General features: G+C 36.2%; 5 protein-coding genes and 1 pseudogene across 7 annotated transcripts; 5 read left to right on the top strand and 1 right to left on the bottom strand.

Moving 5' to 3' along the window:
- Window positions 1-7: 7 nt before the first annotated feature.
- On the top strand, window positions 8-6,646 carry Sam-S (S-adenosylmethionine Synthetase). Of its 3 annotated transcripts, none has more exons than XM_065300373.1 (9): window positions 8-230; window positions 1,909-2,028; window positions 2,525-2,602; window positions 2,664-2,786; window positions 3,734-3,846; window positions 4,109-4,252; window positions 4,515-4,733; window positions 4,919-5,235; window positions 5,404-6,646. In XM_065300373.1, the coding sequence occupies exons 1-9, from the start codon at window positions 23-25 to the stop codon at window positions 5,507-5,509; spliced, it is 1,428 nt and encodes a 475-aa protein (XP_065156445.1). In that variant the 5' UTR covers window positions 8-22; the 3' UTR covers window positions 5,510-6,646. The 3 variants fall into 3 exon arrangements, with proteins under 3 accessions (XP_065156445.1, XP_065156444.1, XP_065156446.1); XM_065300372.1 differs by lacking the exon at window positions 3,734-3,846 and adding an exon at window positions 3,109-3,221; XM_065300374.1 differs by lacking the exons at window positions 8-230; window positions 3,734-3,846 and adding exons at window positions 1,587-1,713; window positions 3,109-3,221.
- A 118-nt stretch (window positions 6,647-6,764) lies between these two features.
- On the top strand, window positions 6,765-8,448 carry Yod1 (Yod1 deubiquitinase). Its single transcript, XM_065300377.1, has 3 exons — window positions 6,765-7,103; window positions 7,238-7,998; window positions 8,056-8,448. Exons 2-3 carry the CDS (start codon window positions 7,252-7,254, stop codon window positions 8,266-8,268), a joined length of 960 nt encoding a protein of 319 aa, XP_065156449.1. The 5' UTR covers window positions 6,765-7,103; window positions 7,238-7,251; the 3' UTR covers window positions 8,269-8,448.
- Window positions 8,449-8,488: 40 nt separating this feature from the next.
- On the top strand, window positions 8,489-9,965 carry Dhod (dihydroorotate dehydrogenase 2). The gene is given in 4 exon segments (XM_065300375.1): window positions 8,489-8,630; window positions 8,691-8,900; window positions 8,962-9,451; window positions 9,454-9,965. Coding segments are annotated over 4 exon segments (1,170 nt in total). The 5' UTR covers window positions 8,489-8,621; the 3' UTR covers window positions 9,915-9,965.
- A 23-nt stretch (window positions 9,966-9,988) lies between these two features.
- On the top strand, window positions 9,989-11,055 carry LOC135790258 (uncharacterized). Its single transcript, XM_065300378.1, has 2 exons — window positions 9,989-10,803; window positions 10,862-11,055. Exons 1-2 carry the CDS (start codon window positions 10,131-10,133, stop codon window positions 10,936-10,938), a joined length of 750 nt encoding a protein of 249 aa, XP_065156450.1. The 5' UTR covers window positions 9,989-10,130; the 3' UTR covers window positions 10,939-11,055.
- LOC135790256 (uncharacterized) lies at window positions 10,830-12,033 on the bottom strand. Its single transcript, XM_065300376.1, has 2 exons — window positions 11,911-12,033; window positions 10,830-11,859 (listed from the first exon to the last, which is right to left on the bottom strand). The coding sequence occupies exons 1-2, from the start codon at window positions 11,981-11,983 to the stop codon at window positions 10,955-10,957; spliced, it is 978 nt and encodes a 325-aa protein (XP_065156448.1). The 5' UTR covers window positions 11,984-12,033; the 3' UTR covers window positions 10,830-10,954.
- A 561-nt stretch (window positions 12,034-12,594) lies between these two features.
- On the top strand, window positions 12,595-19,301 carry LOC135790795 (uncharacterized; annotated as a pseudogene).
- The last annotated feature ends 2,061 nt before the right edge of the window (window positions 19,302-21,362 follow it).

Here is a 21,362-nt window from a genome sequence, read left to right as displayed (position 1 = left end):
TTCGGCCGAAGTGGGAGTGATAATGTGTCTTGCTGGTATCCGCACGCCCCGCATCTCGGCAAATGGCGGCCGTGGTGCTTCCTTTGCGCGTTGCAGCTTCTATAAGCCGCGCGGCGCGAGAGTTGCGCGTCAGTCGTGCTTACAGTTTTCAGCGACTTGCATCGCATCTAGTGAGGTTATTCATCGTGCTACGCGCAGACATTCAACGCTAACACATTCCAAAAAGTCAGGTAGGGTCATTGGGAGTGATACGTGATGTTTGTCATAAACAATTTTGTTTTAAACGGCGATATATTCCAATATTTCACGGAGAGTCAACTTAAGGGTTGAGTTAAGTGCGCTAAAAACAAAAATCTGACTTAAATTCATTAAATTTTTGCGTTGATTAAAGTTTTTCTTATCTACAAAGTCAAAAAATAATAAAAATTAATTTTTAAGGGATTAAATTCTTTAATTTAAACTAAATTTGTTTATTTGTTGATTGAAAAACGTTAAATTCTTCAAAATTTCAATTAAAACACTAAAAATGATGAATATTTGCTCAAATAATCCTAAAATATATAAATTTAAAATATTTTAAACTTTATTTTGGGAATAATTTAAGTAAAGTTGACCTTTAAGCAACTTTTTCACTTAAATTCTTTTATTAAATCTAAAATTGTTCATGTTTAGAGTTAAAAAAATTTAATTCTTCAAAATTCTTATTAAAACTTTGAAAATATTTAATATTTCGTCAAATAACATTAAAATATTCAACTTATAATCACTTCTAACCTAACTTTTGTTCAAATTTAAGTAATATAACCCCTTAAGTCATCTTACACTTAAAAATATACTCTACTCATGCGCTTTCTGAAGATACATTAATTATAGCCGCGTTCACCTATTTTCGTGCTCGCAACATAGTGCAAAGTACGTGAAAATTCATTAAGTAAAGAAAATTACTCCCGAGAATGCTTAAAAACATGTTTTAGAAGCTTCCCTGCTTTTAAAAAGGCAATGACATGATATTTCGAGATAGTAAAGTTGCATATGGTCACGGTTACATAATTTACAATTACATATTTTATTTTTGAGAGTATCATAAACAAATTACGTAGATTTGTTATCTGACATATGTTGTCATGCAGATGAGTCTTATTTTTGGGCTACTCAGAATTGAATTCTATATTATTACTGTATCACATGCAGTAATAATCAATTAATGTTGCGTAATGGTTGATATTAATACTAGGAAGGGTTTTTTGAAGAAAGTTTTAATTTTCGATGCGTTATTTTGGAATTATTTATAAAACAAATTTGTTTTTGAGTTTTTAAGTGTATGCAACCAAATATACGGTAAAAAATTGTAGAATAGGTACATTAACGGATTCATTGTATTTTTTTAGTAATTACTGCGTGTTTATTTGTTGCTTCAACGGTTTTTATACGTTTGCAATAAAAATATTTGAAATAATTTGAAATTGTCACCGTTGTAAATCCCCACTGCATCGTGCGCCTTCGAGAATATTCGATCGGCGCCATTTCGAATCCCACCAATGCGCGCGCGTGGTTGAGGGTCAGGTGACAACACTGCGCGTTTATAAAGGTTAAAGCAAGCACGACGCGGTTCTCTTTTCCACAGTTATCGATGCCGAGCGCGGACGGATAACAATAACACGCTAGAAAACGCATTGTCGACTGAAGTGCAACAATAAACTATCCCGTGCATCGGTAATACTAGTCATTAGATTTGTTACTAAGTCAAAGAAAGACCAGTCAAGACGACGACAACGAGCAAAGCGCACGGCGTTTGGTGTTCATCTTTCATCAGCAGTTGTGCGCGTGTAATAAACACGCACGCCGTACGCTTTGATTCATTTGAGTCATCGGATGTGAAGCAAATCGTAATTACGATTCCTTGTACAGATTCCATCAAGATGCCACAAACGGTAGCGAACGGTTATCCCAACGGGCACATGGCCTACGACATGGAAGATGGCTCCAACTTCCTCTTCACGTCGGAGTCAGTCGGCGAAGGACATCCAGGTGAGGCTAGAATGTATTAATCAGCTCAGAATATACATATTCAACGAGTGTCATGTTTGTTTAAACACACGGAAGTCGAAATGTTGTTTCATTTGCAACGCTCCGGTAACATGGCGTCTTGCTCGAGGCATTCGTGCAACGCAAGCGCTCTAAACTCGAACCCCAAACTATTTTTGGTACGCCGGCATGCGGCACTCACCGAAAATAACCGTCCTAGATTTAGAACGGCTAATGTCCAACTGTACGTTCTTCATATCCATCGCAAAAAAACATTTCCAGAAACACGTGTTTTCTGGCGTGATTGGTATCGTCGCGGTAATTATTCAATTGTCAATGACAGCACGACAGTTCCAAGTTGTCACATGCCGCCATTACTGGGGTTATGTTTCGAATCAATTTTTGCTTTATTGAAATGACCTTGCATTGCCTACCATTGAAAAAAACGATGTATCACCACGTGGTTGATTTATATATTAATACCTCTTCTTCTACGCAGATAAAATGTGTGATCAAATCAGTGATGCAGTTTTGGACGCTCATCTTCAGCAGGATCCCACCGCCAAAGTCGCATGCGGTGAGTTTTGTAACTAAAATTTCAAACCGAACGAAAATTCAAAATGGCTACTTCCTTTCAGAAACCGTCACGAAAACCGGCATGATTCTTCTCTGCGGCGAAATCACATCGAAAGCAATCGTTGATTATCAACGCGTGGTGCGCGACACAGTCAAACATATCGGCTATGACGATTCATCGAAAGGTATGCCCACTTTATCATTACTTCCACCGCATTCAGCACACACTAATTGAAACAGTTCCACTAAATTTAGTTGCGTTTTGTTTTTTCTTTGTGAGTAATAGTCTTACAATACTTTATTTAATTATTGCTGCTTGCATTAAACATATAGTTTTCTTTAATTAACCCTCACATGTGGTGTTGGCACTGAAAGCAAGCGACACACACACACACCAAGAAAACGCACACACAAACACACACGCATATCATGTTTCTTATGTTATCTTCTTTTGTTTCCTTCTATCGTTCGGTTTTTCCGCGCTTCCGGTTTGTTTGGGTGTGTTAGGATTTGACTGGCGTACGCTCAATCTGCTCGTCGCCATCGAACAGCAATCGCCCAACATCGCCGACGGAGTGCACGAAAATCGAGAGGATGACGATATCGGGGCGGGCGATCAGGTACAGCCAAACCAAAAATTTTAGCATCTTTACGAACTGAATCAAAATTCGACACTGAAAATCACATCCGGGTGCATAACTCTCTCCTGCTTCAAATAACTGCCTGATGCCTGAGACAACGCAAAAATCGGGTCGCATTTCAATCATCAGAATTAATTTTAGTCAAGCATGTTTTGTTAATATTTATTATTACTATTATTATTATTATGCTTTTGTGCTCTTGCAACCGAACACGTAATATTCGACATGTTGTTTTGAAATTGGACGCATTTCGCATAGAACATTGTCCACATTCTCGCGTCTTTATCGGAGCGCTCGAGTGTACATAGGCTGTGCAAGAGTAACAGAAATGACGCTGCCGTTCCCATTCGATGCGCACAGTGTCATCGGATGCGGGGGCAATGTCCATTTTACACTTGAAATCGTTATCTCGTTTCGAAACAATGTGTCCTTGATGATTTACTACACACAGACATATATAGGGGTATTAATCTAGCGTTAAATCTTCATAGGATTTGATTACAAGACCTGCAGCGTCATGCTGGCGCTTGACCAGCAGTCGTCCAACATTGCGGCTGGTGTGCATGAGAATAAGAACGAAGACGACATCGGGGCCGGCGATCAGGTGAAACTTGTGACGCTTGTTTTGTGCTTTTTCTTCTCTTCTTTTATTAGCCAGGAATATCCGTAGCCTCCTTCGTAGCCATCTTGTGTTTTTCTCTATTTTAACTTGAATTTATTAACTTGGGGTTATCTTTATTGTGTTTGGTGTATTAATATTAATATCTGCATGACCTTATTTTTCTACATTGTATGCTTGCATGTTGTTTTCTATTTATAAACAAAACACAGTCGACGTTTTTCTTATGTTTATCATCATGTTGTAGGGTTTAATGTTCGGTTATGCAACCGATGAGACAGAAGAATGCATGCCGTTGACCGTCGTCCTCGCACACAAGTTAAATCAAAAGATCGCGGACCTCCGAAGGACCGGTGACTTTTGGTGGGCTCGTCCTGACTCGAAAACACAGGTTCGTTGTATGTTTTATATTTGACATATAAATATGTGTGTATTGCGGGTTGCATAGAAAATTGTCCACATTCCAATGTCTACCAAACGCGCATCGGAGTGTACATAGGCTATGCTAGATTATAATAATGGCTACAGGCGTTCCCATTTGATAAATTATTATTGGATGAGGGCAATGTCCATTAGACAGACATCTCTTGTTTACGTTTCAAATTTCTATTGTGTTCGATTGCGTTGTGCTTATTATGAGCGTGTTTTTATAGGTTACTTGCGAATACAAGTACCATCATGGCGCCTGCATTCCTCTGCGTGTACACACAGTGGTTGTGTCGATGCAGCACAGCGAAAAGATCAGTCTGGAGGAATTGCGCAAAGAGGTACAAAGCAAAGTCATCGAAGAGGTGATTCCAGCCAAGTATCTGGATGAAAAGACCGTCATTCACATTAATCCATGCGGATTGTTTATTATTGGTGGACCACAGGTACTAAAAACCAATTTATTTCATACTTTTTATGTGAAAAATATCAAATGATGTTATTTTGATTGTATTTGCTACTCTTGACGGCCATGATGTCAACACAATTCTGATATTACTTAAAATTTATTATTTTTTTGTTATAATTTGATAGAATTGTGTTTAAATTTGTCTTAAATTGTTTGTTTCAGAGTGATGCAGGTGTAACTGGTCGTAAAATCATTGTAGATACCTACGGTGGTTGGGGTGCGCACGGCGGCGGTGCCTTTTCGGGCAAAGACTTCACAAAAGTCGACAGATCAGCTGCGTACGCCGCGCGCTGGGTGGCAAAGTCCCTTGTTAAAGCAGATCTTTGCCGCAGGTGCCTCGTGCAGGTAGCTTATGCTATCGGCGTTGCTGAGCCACTTTCCATCACTGTTTTCGACTATGGTACCTCTAAACTCACACAGACCGAACTGCTCAACATTGTTAAGAAGAACTTTGACCTGCGTCCCGGTAAAATCGTCAAGTAAGTTATAAATGATGAAAAAATTGGTAAATTTTACTATGATGTTAGTTTATTTGCTACTTTTGACGGCCATGATATTAATTTTTATACATTTACTGAGTTTTTATTGTTTTTCGAGCGGAAATTTGCGTTTATGTTGTGTTTTTATGTGCAATTTTTGTGTTTCAGGGAGTTGAAACTTAGGCAACCAATCTATCAAAAGACAAGCGCGTACGGCCATTTTGGACGCGAAGGATTCACATGGGAGACGCCAAAGGAGCTGCTTCTGAATTGACAGCACGTCGACTAAGCTTAATTCTCGTTTATTTTATTCTTTCCGATCTTTCTAAACGTAGCGTCTTAGAGAAACCCAAAAATCTCCGCCGTGTCCTACGGATATCAGACGATGGTCTGTCTGTGAAGGACGTAGATTTATTATGTATGTAGGGTAAACCATTGCATCTCGTAGTTCCTTTTTATCACGCGACTCTTCGTGCAGCCCGCGCGCGCTGCGGACCCACAGCCGGCTCTTCACAAAAAACCGAATTATATTCTCGACTCTGCGCGCATTTATTGTGCGCGCGGCGTTCGTAAACTTTTGATAAAATGCATTACTTTTCGATTTCCATTCAAAGAGCAAGCTGCAACACGCGTAGCGACGTCTTGTGTTGTGTTTACGTAAAATCCATTTAGTGGGAAAAGAGCATTTCCGAAAACACACCTGGGCCACCGCATGCGCGCGCCCCCTTCATAACACTTGTAAAAAATCCAAACAAAAATGAGGCTGTGTTCATATTTTCATCGTGTTTAATTTGTTTTTTTTTTTCTTTGGCGATTTGAGAGAAGCGCAATGTGTCGATAACTAGTGCGTCTATCAATACATAGAGAACCCAAGTAAGAAATTTGCAACAATTGTACAGTACTAGTACAGACTTCCCATATATATACTTAGAGAAAGATATATGTGTGCATGGACTCTGGGCATTTTTGATTTTCGGTGAATAATTTTTTATTATGCTGCCATAAACAGTTGATCGAGACCAAATATTTAGATAGACGATTGAAAATTATTATTCTATTGCATACAATTTTGCGATTTATTACTAAAAATCATGTTTTGTTGTCTACATTGTTTCCAATTGACGTTATATTACCTATAAATATTTTTTAAATTATATTTATATAACGATGGTAGATGATGACGAATTCTTGATGAATTTTATACGTTCGAAAACGATGGTGCGATGCCCATATTGTATAAGCAAGTTAGACGCGCATTCAAGTACAATGCAAAGATTAAAATAATTATCTAGACATGTATGTAGGTGTCTTAATTATAAACTAATTGTTTAATCATGTTTAAATTTCGAATTGGAGTATCTATTATTGTATATGAGATGAAACATGAACTATTAAAAATCACCAAAATATATACTGAGAGGTTATTGCTATATTAACAAGATGGCGGCGTTAGAAGTGAAAAACATAACCTTTTTTCATTAAATATGAACAAAAATGAATGAATTTCGTTGAATTGACTTTAAAATCCTCTGTATTGCTAGAAAATGTTTATTCAAAGCGTTTTGCGCTTTTAATCGATTTAAATTGGTATAATTGTTGATTTTGACAAGTCATTGTCATAAACACACTCCAGATACAAAATTATTGCATACTCACTGTAAAACTCGTAGTTTCATCTCATTATATACTCATCATGCAACAAAATCACGCATTACATGACCATTCGACTCTCTCAATCGAACATAATACGATTTCATACAGTTAAATTCACTACAGTACAAATGGCCGCATCGCAAGCGCCTCTACTGTAAACAACTAAGTAAACACAAACGACAACGATTTTTTCATAGGATAAACACAATTAAAACGTGAGTAAACCATATAATCTCATAAGTACGCCCTGAATCAACATTAATACCAAAGAAAATAATGGTTTAACTCATTGTAATCCGTGAAAATCTTCAAAATAAGATTCTAACCTGTAACGCTTCTAAATTCGTAGCTCACAAGAGAACAATGACTAGATATGCTCTGCGGGTGAAAACGAAAGAAGGCCAGCAAGTGGTCAATACACTAACGGCCGAATCCACTGCCAAAGAGTTGCGAGTTCTGCTCGCCAACATATCAAACATACCAGAGAATAAGTTACACATACTTTCTGGTTTTCCACCCAAACCACTCATTCTAAATGACAGCGAGACACTCAATGTGAATGGGATTACCTCAGGTGATACTTTAATTCTGCAAGAGTTGAATGATGCTTCCACTGCCTCTAGCAATGTACCTGCTGTGAAGCCATCAGTGACTTCAACAGCACCTTCAAAGACTGATGATCATTACCAGGAGCAGGAGTCAGCCAGTGTGAGTGGCATCCTGATGAAACATGTAGTGCCAGCGGATAATTCCTGTTTATTTACAAGCATACATTTTGTGTTGAATGGGAAAGTTGATGAGACTGGCAGTGTGGCACCTTGGATGAGGAATATTATTGCTGAGACTGTTTCAAGAGATCCTGAGACTTACTCGGATGCTATTTTGGGTAAAGCAAACAGTGAATATTGCAAGTGGATCAAAGATGATAAGTCTTGGGGAGGTGGGATTGAGATTTCAATTTTGTCCAGTTATTATGGGATAGAAATCGCGGTTGTGGATATTGTAAATGCAATTATTAACAGATTTGGAGAGGATCAGAATTATGGACAGAGGGTTTTCCTTTTATTTGATGGAATTCATTATGATCCTTTATATTTAGAATCTACAAGTGTAAGTTTGCGTATATTTTGTCATTCCTATGTAATTTTTGATGAATTTGGTCCGCAGGGGGAACATTTACGCACAATATTCCCCACGGAAGATGAAAAAGTCTACCGTGACGCCGAACAGCTTGCAATCGAAGCGAAATCCAGCCGGCAATACACAGACGTGAATAAATTCACCCTTCGTTGTGTTATCTGCGACATACGATTAAAAGGACAGACGGAGGCGCAGCAACACGCCCAAGAAACAGGCCATGCCAACTTCGGCGAGATATAGCACCATAAAAATTAATTTATAGTCTAATTATATTATGGAATTATGAATATCAAGAACAACCAACACATTTGATTCAAAATCTTTTCCAAACCAAGTAAACGCAGTCAGAAAAGTTACAAAGTTTCGACTCAACATTTATTATGTGTCAATCTAATAAAATAGCATCAAGTAATTTTAAAATTTGTTTAGGAACAGATAAAAAATAACGAAATGTTTGTTACTAAGAAACCCAGTACACAAATTTATTGGTTATGTTCCTTTAAAGCTTTCAAAATCGTGCGGAATTGTATTTTTTAGTTTTTATCGGTTTTAACACCTAAATTATTATCATTTATTGTTGACTGGGAAGCAAAATGAGTCTCGTAAGTTCCAGACACGTTTTTTTTTATTATATTTTACAACATTTTGATTTAAATTTGTAGAAGAAATTAAAGTCAGCAATATTTCTCACCTGTGGAGGTGTAGCTGCTTACATCTCTATAAATCTCTTCAAGTACAACGATAAATTCTATGAGGAATATGTTATGCCAGCTGTGCACACGCTGGATCCTGAAACAGCACATAGATTAGGCATTTTCATCAGTAAATATAGATTATTACCAAAGAGTCCATACATTGATCCAGACCTATTGGTATGTTTTTATAATCAACTATCAAACAACTCTTAAAGCATTAATTTGTAACTAATTCCAGAAAATTGATTTGTTTGGTCATAAAGTATCCAATCCTATTGGCATAGCAGCTGGTTTTGATAAACATGGTGAAGCAATCAAAGGTCTTTTTGATCTGGGCTTTGGTTTGGTTGAAGTTGGATCAGTTACACCTCTGCCACAGCCTGGCAATGACAAACCAAGACTGTTCAGACTCAAAGAAGACATGGCGGTTGTAAACAGGTATGGATTCAACAGTGATGGACATGAATCTGTCTTCAATAGGCTGCAGAAACTGTCTTTAGAGACACCACATGATAAACAGGGTTTGGTAGGGATAAATTTAGGTAAAAACAAGACTTCCCAGAATGCTTCAGAGGATTATGTTATGGGTATAAATAAATTCGCGCCGGTTGCTGATTATTTAGTTGTTAACATCAGCAGTCCAAACACTCCTGGTTTGAGAAATCTACAGAATGAAAAAGAATTGACTGAGCTGCTTGAAAATGTAACTGATGCAAGGGATAACCTGGAAAAAAGGTGCCGATTTTATTGAAGCTAGCTCCGGATTTATCCAGTACTGAGAGGGAAAATATTGCTAATATTGCAATGAGATACAAAATCGACGGACTTATTATTAGCAATACCAGTGTGGCAAGGCCAGAGACAATGGTATCTGAGTTTAAAAATGAAGTTGGAGGCCTGAGTGGTGTGCCCATTAAAGATGGCGCTACACAAATGATTGCTGAGATGTATAAGTATACAAATGGCAGGATTCCGATTATAGGAGTTGGTGGAATATCTTCTGGTATTGATGCGTATGAAAAGATCAAAGCTGGTGCGTCTGCACTACAAATTTATACGAGCTTAGTATATGGAGGACCTCCAGTGATAATAAAGATTAAATCTGAGTTAGCTGCGTTGTTGCAGCGAGATGGTTACAAAAGTATTAAGGATGCGGTTGGTTCCAGGTCGCAAAATTATGCGTTGAGTTGATTAAAGAAGAAATTGCATGTGTTTTGTTGTAAATATATATTTTTTGGTCGAGTTTTCTGTTTGTTTTTGTTGGACAGGGTTGTATTATTGTTTTGGTTGTTTGCTATACGCGTCTCACCATGCCTCGTGGCGTTTAAGATGAAAACATAACCTACAAATATTTTGAAGTGTTAATTCTGTTAAACAACTTTGTTGAATTTATAAATTTAAACAGCGATGGCAAAACAAAAGACAAACGAGTTTGATTCGATTCAGACATATGACGAATATCAAGAGTCCTTGAATTTGAAACAAACGTATGAACGTGATACTGCGAATACTGCGTTCATAAAACCTCTTGCGGTAACTTCGAAACCAAATATAAATATTCCCCAAGTGGTTATTAGGCCAACAAGCACTGGTCCTCTACAAGAACCGAAGACAATAGAAGTAGATTACGACCATCTTAACATATCATCGTTCGTGGTCAACAAGAACAAGATGGCGGCGAAAAAAAGATTAGGCCTTAAGAAGAGGCGTTTATACAGCAGCCCAGAGCTGAATTCAAGCCCAGTTTTACCTCTTGATACCATAGCAGATGAAACTGCACTACCTGTACAACAAGAGAATACATCGAAACTTTCAAAGCATAAGAAACTTGCAGCAATTTCCGAAGAAACTGTCAATACCATTAACAACGCTTCTATAGATTCGAGAGATTCTTTTGCTGGTCATAAGTTTCAACCAACAGTTGGCAGTACACCTCTGGTCGAAGTAGAAGCACAACCTAAGACGACAACACGAGTTAAAAGACCACGAAAACCATGCATAATTGAGGAAGATTCAGATGATAGTGACAGTGACAGCAAGGAAAGACAACAAGAAGTTATTGATTACTTCTGGCAGAAAAGTATGATTTTAATCAAAACAAAATCAAATATTTAATTCATTTTATTTATCTTTTGTAGTTGGGAAGTTAAGACGCAGCGTTAATAAACTCACCGAAAAGGTAAACGCTCACGTTGCGCAAAGCAACCGCCAATAACCTAACCGCAAATAATTCACTTCTTCATCTTTTTTTGATTAACTTGTTTAACTTTAATTTCTTCAACTTTATCTTTGGGTGTATACTTAACAATATACAGCGCCTTTATTTCTTCAACATTATCCGCCCATACATTCGACCATAATTCGCACATTTCGGTAATATTCTTCATGGAAACCAACTCTTTCAAACATAGATGTTGATCATTACGAAAATGTGTAATAATCGAATCAAATTCTTTACTATTTTCATTCGATGTGTTCAAATAATCACCGCTGGAATACTTTTCTTTGATTGTCGATGCTTTAACCCATTTGGATTTGATATACGAAGAGAATTCGACTGAAGACACTTTCAATCCTAGTTTTAGTAACTCTAGTTTTGAATTTAACTGATCCACTACCTCGATATTCATTGAATCAGTGCTTGGGGTAATCATTGCCTCATCAGACATCATTATACGCTCAAAATACGCAAGTTTTTGTCTGAGTTGTTGAAAAATGTGTTCATCTTCAATGTAAAGCAGAATAAAGTTTTCTATGCATTTCTTCAGACGTGTCTCCATCTTGTCCATTTGCACTTCAAACATGGCGACGTTTTCGATCACTTGTGTTTCATATACATCATATTGTTGATCTAATAAGACTTGTTGATTAATTGCGAGGTCTTGTATCTTGTTATATTGAATAGTTAACTCTTCAAGTAAGTTTTTATTGTTTGGATGACCATGTAGAGGTTTCAACTGGTCTATTAACGTTTGGAATGATTGATCGATGGTTTCACGTTCTTGTTTTATGATTCTTTTGTATGCGATGCAGTTATGTGAGAGTTGTTTAAGTTTTTGTTCGATAAACTCTTCGATACTTCGTTTGTAATAATCCGACATGAATGATAACAACTCGTCTAGTTCCAGGATATAATCTAAGATTATAAAATGTTAAAATAAAATGGTTGAGTGAGGTTATGAATTACTTATGGTGACTTCCACTAAGATTTCATCACATTGTAGTTGATAGTAGAGACATTTTGCTAAATGGCTTATCATGAATGTTTTTAATTGTGTTTCGTAGTCATCCGGGTTTATTTTCTTATAGTATTCCTAAAAATTTAAAACAAATATTTAGGTGTCGCTAGTGTCGCTTTTAAAATGGTAAAACGTCAGAATTAATAAAAATTTTACAGTGAAACGTACAAAATCTCATAAAATTACAAATACAAGATGTCTGCGCTTGCTCTACATTGGGTTGAAGCAGTGAACAAAGAAGACCGACTTAGATTAAGTTGGTTCGTGAACAACGAAGCCAAAATCCGTGAATGCGCAGATAAAGAGTCCACAGGCGTCAGCGAAGAACAAAACAACGAACTTGTCGATCTCATGAAGCGTATGGTAAGCAATAACGAGCGTAAATATCGCCCCACCGGCCAAGACCCAATCCCACCGCCAATAATAGAAGAAGAACAAGATAATAACGAAAATGTACCCGATGATGATTCCGAATATATAATCGGTGCAATAATGCGGCCTTTTCCAGTGTAGAAGATCATAAACTAATCGCCAAGGAAGGCAGAAAAGTTTACCTTAAGAAAAGGAATCTTTTACTACCGGAAAACAGGTATTATTTTAAGGAGACTACAGGGTTTGAGCACGGATGGAAGATGTGGGATTGTGCGAAGACAATGGAGAAGAAACGACATGGAAAATCAGCGATTATTAAACAGACGTTTTATCGACGCAGGGCTGGAATTGAGCAAGATCCAACTTGGTATCGGACACCGATTAGAAACAGTCCGACTGTTTGTAATTCATCATGGGATTAGACACACTAGACTACACTGAATTAACAATTAATTAAAAATTCAAAAGTTAACTTCTACCCTGCATGAAAGCTTCTGTAGATCTTCCTGTGTTGCCTCCGAACAAAAATGTTTACGATTCCCTTGACATGTAATCATTTTAAATGGAAAAAGTCGGAAACATTACTTTTTACTGTTGCAGTAAATTAGTTTCTTCTAGTTTTTCTCTTTGTAGATTTTCATGATTACATTAGTTTCTGAATGATTTTCTGTATTTTCTGTTGTTTGTTCCTCATTGTTTGTTTCTGGTAGTTTAAACAACCGTATACCGTTAAAACTTCTTTCTCAAAAGAGATTTTTTCGTATAATTCTTCTTAAAAAATTTTGTATAGAAAGTACTCCGCAATTTGACGTAAAATCATCCAAATATCTGGATTTGTCCGATATTATTCTCTGCTAAACTCTCAAGACGTTCAACATGCGCTTGATAAGTGATTGTAATTCTGAACTAATGCCTGTGTTTCTTGTTTTAGCGATGTACTTTCCTAGTGAATTTATCGGTGAATTCCTTAAATTCTATGCTTGAAATTATTCTTCGCGTTTGGATTCTTCATTGAATTGTTCTTCGATTGTGTTTATTTCTTCTAAATGAGCTGATATTTTGCTTCGTTTTCTTTATCAATCTCTGATTTTGTTTAGTCATGTTTCTTTTTGTTTTACCCTGTAAATTTTTCTTCTATGTTTGCAATTTCCTCATCGATGTATAACTACCGTGTCTTCGCTGAATAGTTTAATGTGTTTGATGAATTCCAGATTGAGTGTTTTGTAATTCAGTAAACGATGAAATTTATCGTCCAGTTGTGTTTTTATTTGGTTCAGACTAACAATTGCTGTGTTTTGAAGTGCTGAAGTTGTTTGGTTATTCCGGTGGTGGTATCTTTATATTTGCTAATGATTTATTTAGTTTCTTCAGTTCCATATTCATTTGGAAGATTATTCGGCGTAAATATTTTCTTTCGGTGTGAATTTTATTAATTGTATTAATACTCCTTAAAAATAGTTAGGTTATAAGCTAGAATAAGGCTATAAGTTGTTTGACAGCCAATTTAACCTTAAAAATATCTACTTACCAAAATATGCTCTATCTAATTCTTCTTATGTTGAATTATTTCGCAAGACGTACACGATAATAATATAATGAAATATTTCGATACATTTAGCAATTAACGCTGATTTGAGTTGATAATGTCGATAGACAATGATGTAATTTTTTCATCCAAGTATCGCGTATAATAATGTGTTCTCATGACAGAATTCGGAATTTTTCTTATGATATTGAGAGTAACTCTGCAAATAAAATCATAGGTGGCAGCCATATTTGGACTATTTTTATATTTTGATTTATAGAGCCACATATAAACTGAAGTGAAAAGTAACTCTCAAGGCTTACCAACAAAATGATATTTTTTATTTAAGTAAAATTATATTTATACCTTCAAAGTTCAATTTTAAAAATTAGGTTTTTGGTCCAAATTAAGAAACCGGTTTCCTAAATTGGACCATGTTTTTTAACGGCAATTGACAATAGTAAATTTTAGTTTTAGTAGTAAATACGAAGCACATTTTGTATAAAACCAAAGTGCGGCATTTCATACAGTGATCATTTCCGAAGATTTGTGCTCGTCCACAAGCTTTTCTAGGAGGTCGAAAAATGTGATACGTTTTCCTGTAAAACTCGGTGTCTGTCTTCGGTCCAACTTTGGGCAACTTGAAGAATTTATATATAATGATCAAATGTAACAATCTTAATATAACATAACCTCTCAAAAATTAATACTATAAATTATAGATAAATAAAGAAGCTTTCTGATGATAAAATAATAATCGGTAAACTAACGTTTTAACGGCTTTGACAGTTTTGCACTTACGTCGTTATAATAGATTTGATAATCAATGATACACGAAGCTGTTGTCACGACGAAAGCACGCGGCAAGTTTTAACCCAAATACAGTTGCATTAATTGTTTATAAATACGAGTAAAATAAGGGGCCATTAATTTTTTGCATAAACTTCAACAGTCCGCGGATATCGTGGTGGTCCAACTTAGGCGCTGGTCCAAATTATGTTATTTTCCTCAAATTTTAAATTTTAGATGTTAAAATTTAAAAGATTACTAACCCATATAACCAGTTATGCATTGCTTGATATCCGCATCGAATTCTTTCATCAATATCGGTTTGTTTTCCGGTGGGATAATTTCTATTCTCGACCGGACGTCCTCGCGAAAAATCACAGGTTAACATCACCACTTAAAAATAACTTAACAAAAATAAGATATTTCTAGGTATAATATTTGGACCACTTTCTTTACTGAATCATATCACGAAAACCTGTCGAAAATGACGTACGCAAGTGCGTGTTTCTGATAACTTTCTTCAGATCTAAAAAAATTCAGTTCATTCATAACTTGTATTAGTTTTTTTTACATATAAGTACGATTTTGTAAGGAAATCCAGTAACTTTACAATCTCCCATTAATTTATTGAGAGAATCTTCATTTGGACCCATTCTCGTACTGTACCTTGCTGTTTTATTTAATGCTGCCATTGTAAATTGAATTAAAAGTTGTTATTTTAGGTTAAAATAGCATTTTGAAGGTTAGAATTTGGCTACATATTCAAATTTAGCATTCTAACTGCAATACTTAACATTTTCTAATTTTTAAAATACAAATTTAACCTAATATACATTTAAATATTATTATTTTAGGTTAAATTAATTTTAAAGGTTATACTATGCGTACATCATCATCATCATCTGAAGTATTAATTAAATCCCACAACCATAGAAAAATATATCAGTGACTTCAAGCTGCCGCACAAAATGTTGATCCCAAATGTGTGGTATCTTCACAATCTAGTTTGCTTACAAAATTCAACTTCATCCGCCAATCTATCGACAACATCTCGCCATCTTCCCATCATTACCTCCGTGTACTCAGTCACTTTTTCATAACTTTCAAATTCAAACATCGATCTGTAGATCTCCCCATCAAATACCCCAAAGTCACGTTTTGGTAACCCAACGAAATCTGTTCCCAATCATGTGCAATTTCCACGAAACGTCCTTCGTAGATGCGCTTCAAAACTTTGTAAATCATATTCGTTGCACCCTTTCTGGCCTTCTTGATTCCAACAATTGAATACTCATTGTTAAATTTTCTGTAAACGCTTTGATCTTTAGCAGTGTTAAGACACCACGTCAATGTCATCTCCCGAAGAATATTTGTCTTTATTCCTTTGCTGTTCTTCATATTTACGTTGGAGAATGTAAAATTTAAGTTTATCGACTTTTTTCAACCAAATATTTTCGTTACTCAACGCAATATTCTATCAGTTGACTTTGTAGCTCTTAAATACAGTAGTGGTTCGATAATGTCATCTGATTCAGTAAATATTATTTTACTTTCAAAGTACAATTCATTGGAGTTCAGTAAATTTGGTAAGAAATCTTTGTTAAATTCCTTCATGCTAAGATCGAAAAGCTGCTTTAATGAATTCATACGTTCCACCAACTGCTCAGTTAAATCGCCGCTTAGTTATCGCTAGTTTCATCCTTTACGGTATGAATCGCAATCATTTCTAATCGTTTAAACATTTCTTCGTAATGAGCGTATAGTTAAAGTGGTTTTATTAAAATCAAATGTATATTTCTCCATGTCTTCCTCTACGTATTTTTGTATTAAAAATGCATTGTTTTACATTTTCTGTGACGCGTTTCGAATCTTGCTTTCCGTTTCTACTTTGATTTTAATCATGACGTCTTTAAGATCAGATAAGCGTTGATCGTGAAGTTTTTTTGCCTGTCGCTATAAATTCTCGATGTACTCGAGGGTTTTGTATTAGGGGCTGAAATTAAAGGAATTTATTGCGGTTTTAATGATTTTTCTGTAATAATATTTTTTATCTAATCCGTTGGTAATGCATTTATTTCGGATGGTACGAATGCTTCATCATTTTGCGATGATTTTGGCATCATATCGAATGGTAACACTTGAATTTGGGGAAAGTAACGGTGTAGACATTATATTTCATTTATTTTGCAATATAAAAAAAAGTATAAACTGTGACTGCATGGGTGTGAGGTATAAATAATGTTTTTGTTTAAAATGAGAAATTCAGATAACAGTCACATCTGTATGTCAGTAAGTCGGGATAACCTCGGCCAAACTCATAGTGAAGTAAGTGAGTTTGTTATTATTTCTGAACAAAAGTGGGCTTTAAAATGTTTATAACAAAGATTTTCGATTAAGTGTAATATCTGCTGAATATTTCTTTAATCACACAACGAAAAATCAATAATTTGCCGCATCAGTTGCCACTGACAACAAAGAGATTATTAAATCCATGCATTGATCAGTTATCAGTTGGAACAAACAAGACTGTAACAGTGTAACAATAAAAGTGAACTACTCATCAAACATCACACAAGAATCTCCGCCTTTAGATGCTGCAACATTTGAGAATAACATTTGTGAAGAAACCTTGATCATCTCACTGAATACTTTACATAGTGGAATTAGAACCCAATTTAAAAGTGATGCAGATATTTCATACAGTGTGTGTTGAAATTGTATATTGCAGACATGATTATTGGTATTTATTTACAGAGTGGAGTATTTGACTGCGTATCCCTGTGGAGACTTGGAACTTATGTCATCAATAAACAATCTCAACAAACAAGCAAATCTGGTTGAGTTCTCCAACTTCAGCCCAAAAAGGTTTGATTTCACAAAAACAACAATATTGGGTGTACAGTCATACTAAAGTGTTCTTGCTACGTTTCTACAAGAAGAACTACCAAAAAATCTTCACAAGTGTGAAGGATATTGACTTTTCAAGGTGTTTGCTATAGTAAATTGTAGCCCTGGTCGTATGTTGGGTTGTATACTAATACTTTATTATAAATTTGTAAGAGTTTTAAACCGACGCCATTATGGGAGGTGATGGAGGATGGGTAACTTCATGGACAAAGTCTTGATTTCGATCCAACGATGGAATATTATACTGTGAGTCTCTACAAGTAAAACAATCTATATTGTAATTTTGCGTTTATACATCTAGAGAAACAATCAGTTCTCCAAGAAAAAATCTGTCCTGGTGTGGTTGGAGGTAAGTTGACTTTCTCGGTCGGCGTCTTTTGCCGCTGTGAAACTTGTCCTTGGTGGGAGTACTATTCGTAGCCGCTAAGCAAGAAGGACCTTGGTTTCCTTCAACAGCAGAAACCCACAAAAGTTTCAAATGACGAACATGGCGCTGGTATTGCTAAAACTGTGATCCTGGCTAAATTTGCCATAACGAAATCCTCTCGATCAACTCCTTGATCACTCTGCATGTTTCGACTCAAGAGGCGCTTGATCATGCTGATTTAACTGTGTTAACCGGTACTATCTGCGCGGCAGTTGATTAAAACTGTCTGTGGTGTAAAGTGTCCAACGCAGCAGTTGCAAACAAGCCGGTTTAGACGAATTGCAGAAGTATCAAAAAGAAATATCAAGAAAATGTAAGGAAGCATTGGCGGAAAGAGATTGCTTGACTTACACTCGCGATTGTTGTCTTTGTACATTTTACAAGACTCTGAGGGTTTAGAGATTGGGAAAATGAGCGTGTTTTCTGCAGAATCTGAGCGGGATCTTATGTTATACAAATGTGGTGGCTATACATGCAAGGTAAATAATATAATATTTAAATAATGAGTTATTTTCAAACAAATATTGTGGGATTATTTTCACTTTTTAGGTACCAAAGATGATCTCTGGAACACCTCGTCCCTCTCCCAAAATGGCGCAGCGTGTCTTTGCAGGTACAGCAAAACGAGTCTTTAACCATCTTAACAGTAAGATATTCATGCAATGCCATCGTGAAAGCAAGAAGTCAACTTACACAGTCGATATATCAAATTCTATTACTTTGTGTAACAAAACCCAAGCGCAACTGCAACATGTTTTCAATGAGTTCACTGAAGTCAACTGAACACACAAAAACAAAATGCTATGTGATATTCATTCAAAGTGTCGTAAATACAATCGTCTTTATTGTGTGTGGCAGTGACTTGCATGTTTTATGCCAAAATGTTCAAGCGAGGTTATGATCAGATAGGTATACTCAAGTTTGCCACCAGGACCAAGTCCGGATCACTTTTACCATGAATCATCTTATCCGGAGTTGACTTAACTTCTGCGAGTTCTTTATTGAATTATTGTCCTTACCGCAGCCCCAACCAAATTAAGCGCAGTTGTTGAAATTATCTGTATGGATGAATGTAAGTCGGGAAAATCTTCTGAACGCCGCTTTGAATGAATTGAAAACGTGTTTTCAAGATGATTCTTCATTTTACATCTCAAAAATAAAGCAAAATGCGGGTGTTTTTCTCTTGCCTCGAGATGGTTCTTGTAAAGGCGTTGACACAACCAGTACCTTTTTGACAATGAAACATTATCATGATATAATCACAGGCTTACTTGGTGTTAACAATTGGCAACGAACGTGAATACAGGCACTACTACTAAAAATTCATAACGAAAGATGCAACATGGATGAAATCGTTTGATAAACGCCATGTTTGGTCCTGCGCAACGACCACCTTGGTATGAAGCAATCGTCCAATTAGCGAAACCTTTAATGAAACCCATTAGTGATATTGTTATCACGCAGTGAAGACTGGTGCGAGTATGTATCAAGCATCATCGATTGTTTTGACTGCTTTTTACTCAACTATGGGACGTATTATAGACCGAATGTTTATCGCTTATCAAGCATGCTACAAGATTTTACTGTCAACTAAAGCGTCCGATGGGCAACTCCAGTTTTGTTGCAATTTTTAATCAGTGGACTGTATTCGGAACTTTGGAAAGCTCTACATCTAATCCACCAAGCGTGACGATTCATTTAGAAGATGATAAAGGAAATAAAGCAAAGATAGTTTATTTGACGGTGCCAAAGAGTACCCTGAAGAAATAGTACATTGGCTGTAGCTGAGGCTCTATGCGGAATTGGAAGGAAGATAATAAAACATACAGAGGAAATCAACGCATTATTACATGAAGCAAGCGCTAAGCAGAAGATAATCCGATGAATACTGAAGTGAATACGCCGAGCAACCATTCTGATAATGTTTTAGAAGTAATGACCTAGTTTACTCTTGAGTAGCAAACAAGGCAAGCGAAGTTTAAAGGTAATTTGATCATGTTTAATCTTTTGAAGGTAAAAACAAAGTTTTTATAGATTTTGCATCATTTTATGCAAAACAATGATGAATGGTTAATGGATATTCTCCAAGGGAAGTCCACAGAGTTAAAACCAACTTTGGCCAACAAAAAAAAGGCAAAGGTTTATTACACACTATGTTTTACATCGGCGATAAACCTTTCTGATGAAGTATAAACATGAATATATTTAAATATTTTACGCAGAATTTAAAAAAATAAATTTTAGTTGTTAATTGGTAACTGACACCCAACTGGCAACAATTGTTCACTGTACCCATGGGTCTGAACTGTCGCTATTGATACTGCCTATTTCGGGATCTAAAACATATGGTAATAATCAGGAAACGAATATTCAGAAGGTGGAAACCCACAGAATTTAGTTCAATTGTTATATGCAATGATCGTTTTGTGCTTAGCCCATATCACTTTGTGGAGTCTCTTTTAGAAGGCACTAATTGATACCCGTCATCAACCGCAGCACTTTCAATGTGATTAATGTTTAGTCCAGTATTGTTTTCCTCTTTTCTGCTGTTTGCTCGCTCTTACTACAATCGGCAGATCTTTTATATTGTTTTAAATTGATTGAAACGCACATCAGCTTCCCAAAATAGCAAACCCTTCCGGGTAAAACACACCCAAGTTCCATTGTAGTAAAAATTTGAGTTTTTACGTAGTAGTAGTCATTGAATAACTTGCCATAGGTATTTATAAGGACTTTGCCTCTGCCATTTGTATTAAATGTTCTTCAAATCCTCCAGTTACTCTTCGGTATCTTTTGGCCACGCCGATTTTCCTGTAGAGCAACGGTTCAAAAATCAATTGTACAGTTATTAGGAAGAATTTTTGTCGTACGTTTTACAGCTTCTCTCTTGTCTTTGCTGAGTATATCATATCGAAAAGTCGTAGGGAACTATCAGCGAGTTCATCCGTTATTACGTGTGTTGCCTGGGCAGATTACAACGCATGAAGAAGAGTAATGAAACACTCGAAAAATCAAAATGACTGATTTAAAATATGCTGTTCTGGATACTCGATTTGAAGGTGTCGGGTTGATGTAAAATCCATACATTTTGATATTGCTAAGTTCTACCTGGACGGGGACGGGATGGCAAGGCGGAAGGATTGTCTGCTGCGGCCAGATAAGAAGCTAACGATACAATACAGGGGAGAAAGATTACAAAATGATTGCAAAAAACCATTGAATAACTTCGCTGCCTGTGAACATAAGCCAATATTTTAATAAACACCCAAAATGGCATACATTTTGGGTTGTTTTGCGTACTTTGGGTACAGAAAAACTTCTAAGTATCTAACACTGAGGTTATCACGATGTCCTCCATGAAATGAAATCGGTATATTCTT

This window comes from Atheta coriaria, unplaced genomic scaffold, assembly GCF_025399875.1.
Source record: "Atheta coriaria isolate IRGN ID8LTWV9N9 unplaced genomic scaffold, Caltech_Dcor_3.1 hic_scaffold_4_pilon, whole genome shotgun sequence".
Taxonomy (NCBI): domain Eukaryota; kingdom Metazoa; phylum Arthropoda; class Insecta; order Coleoptera; family Staphylinidae; genus Dalotia; species Dalotia coriaria.
Note: the sequence above shows the minus strand (reverse complement) of the source record. Positions and strands in the feature narration are given on the sequence as shown.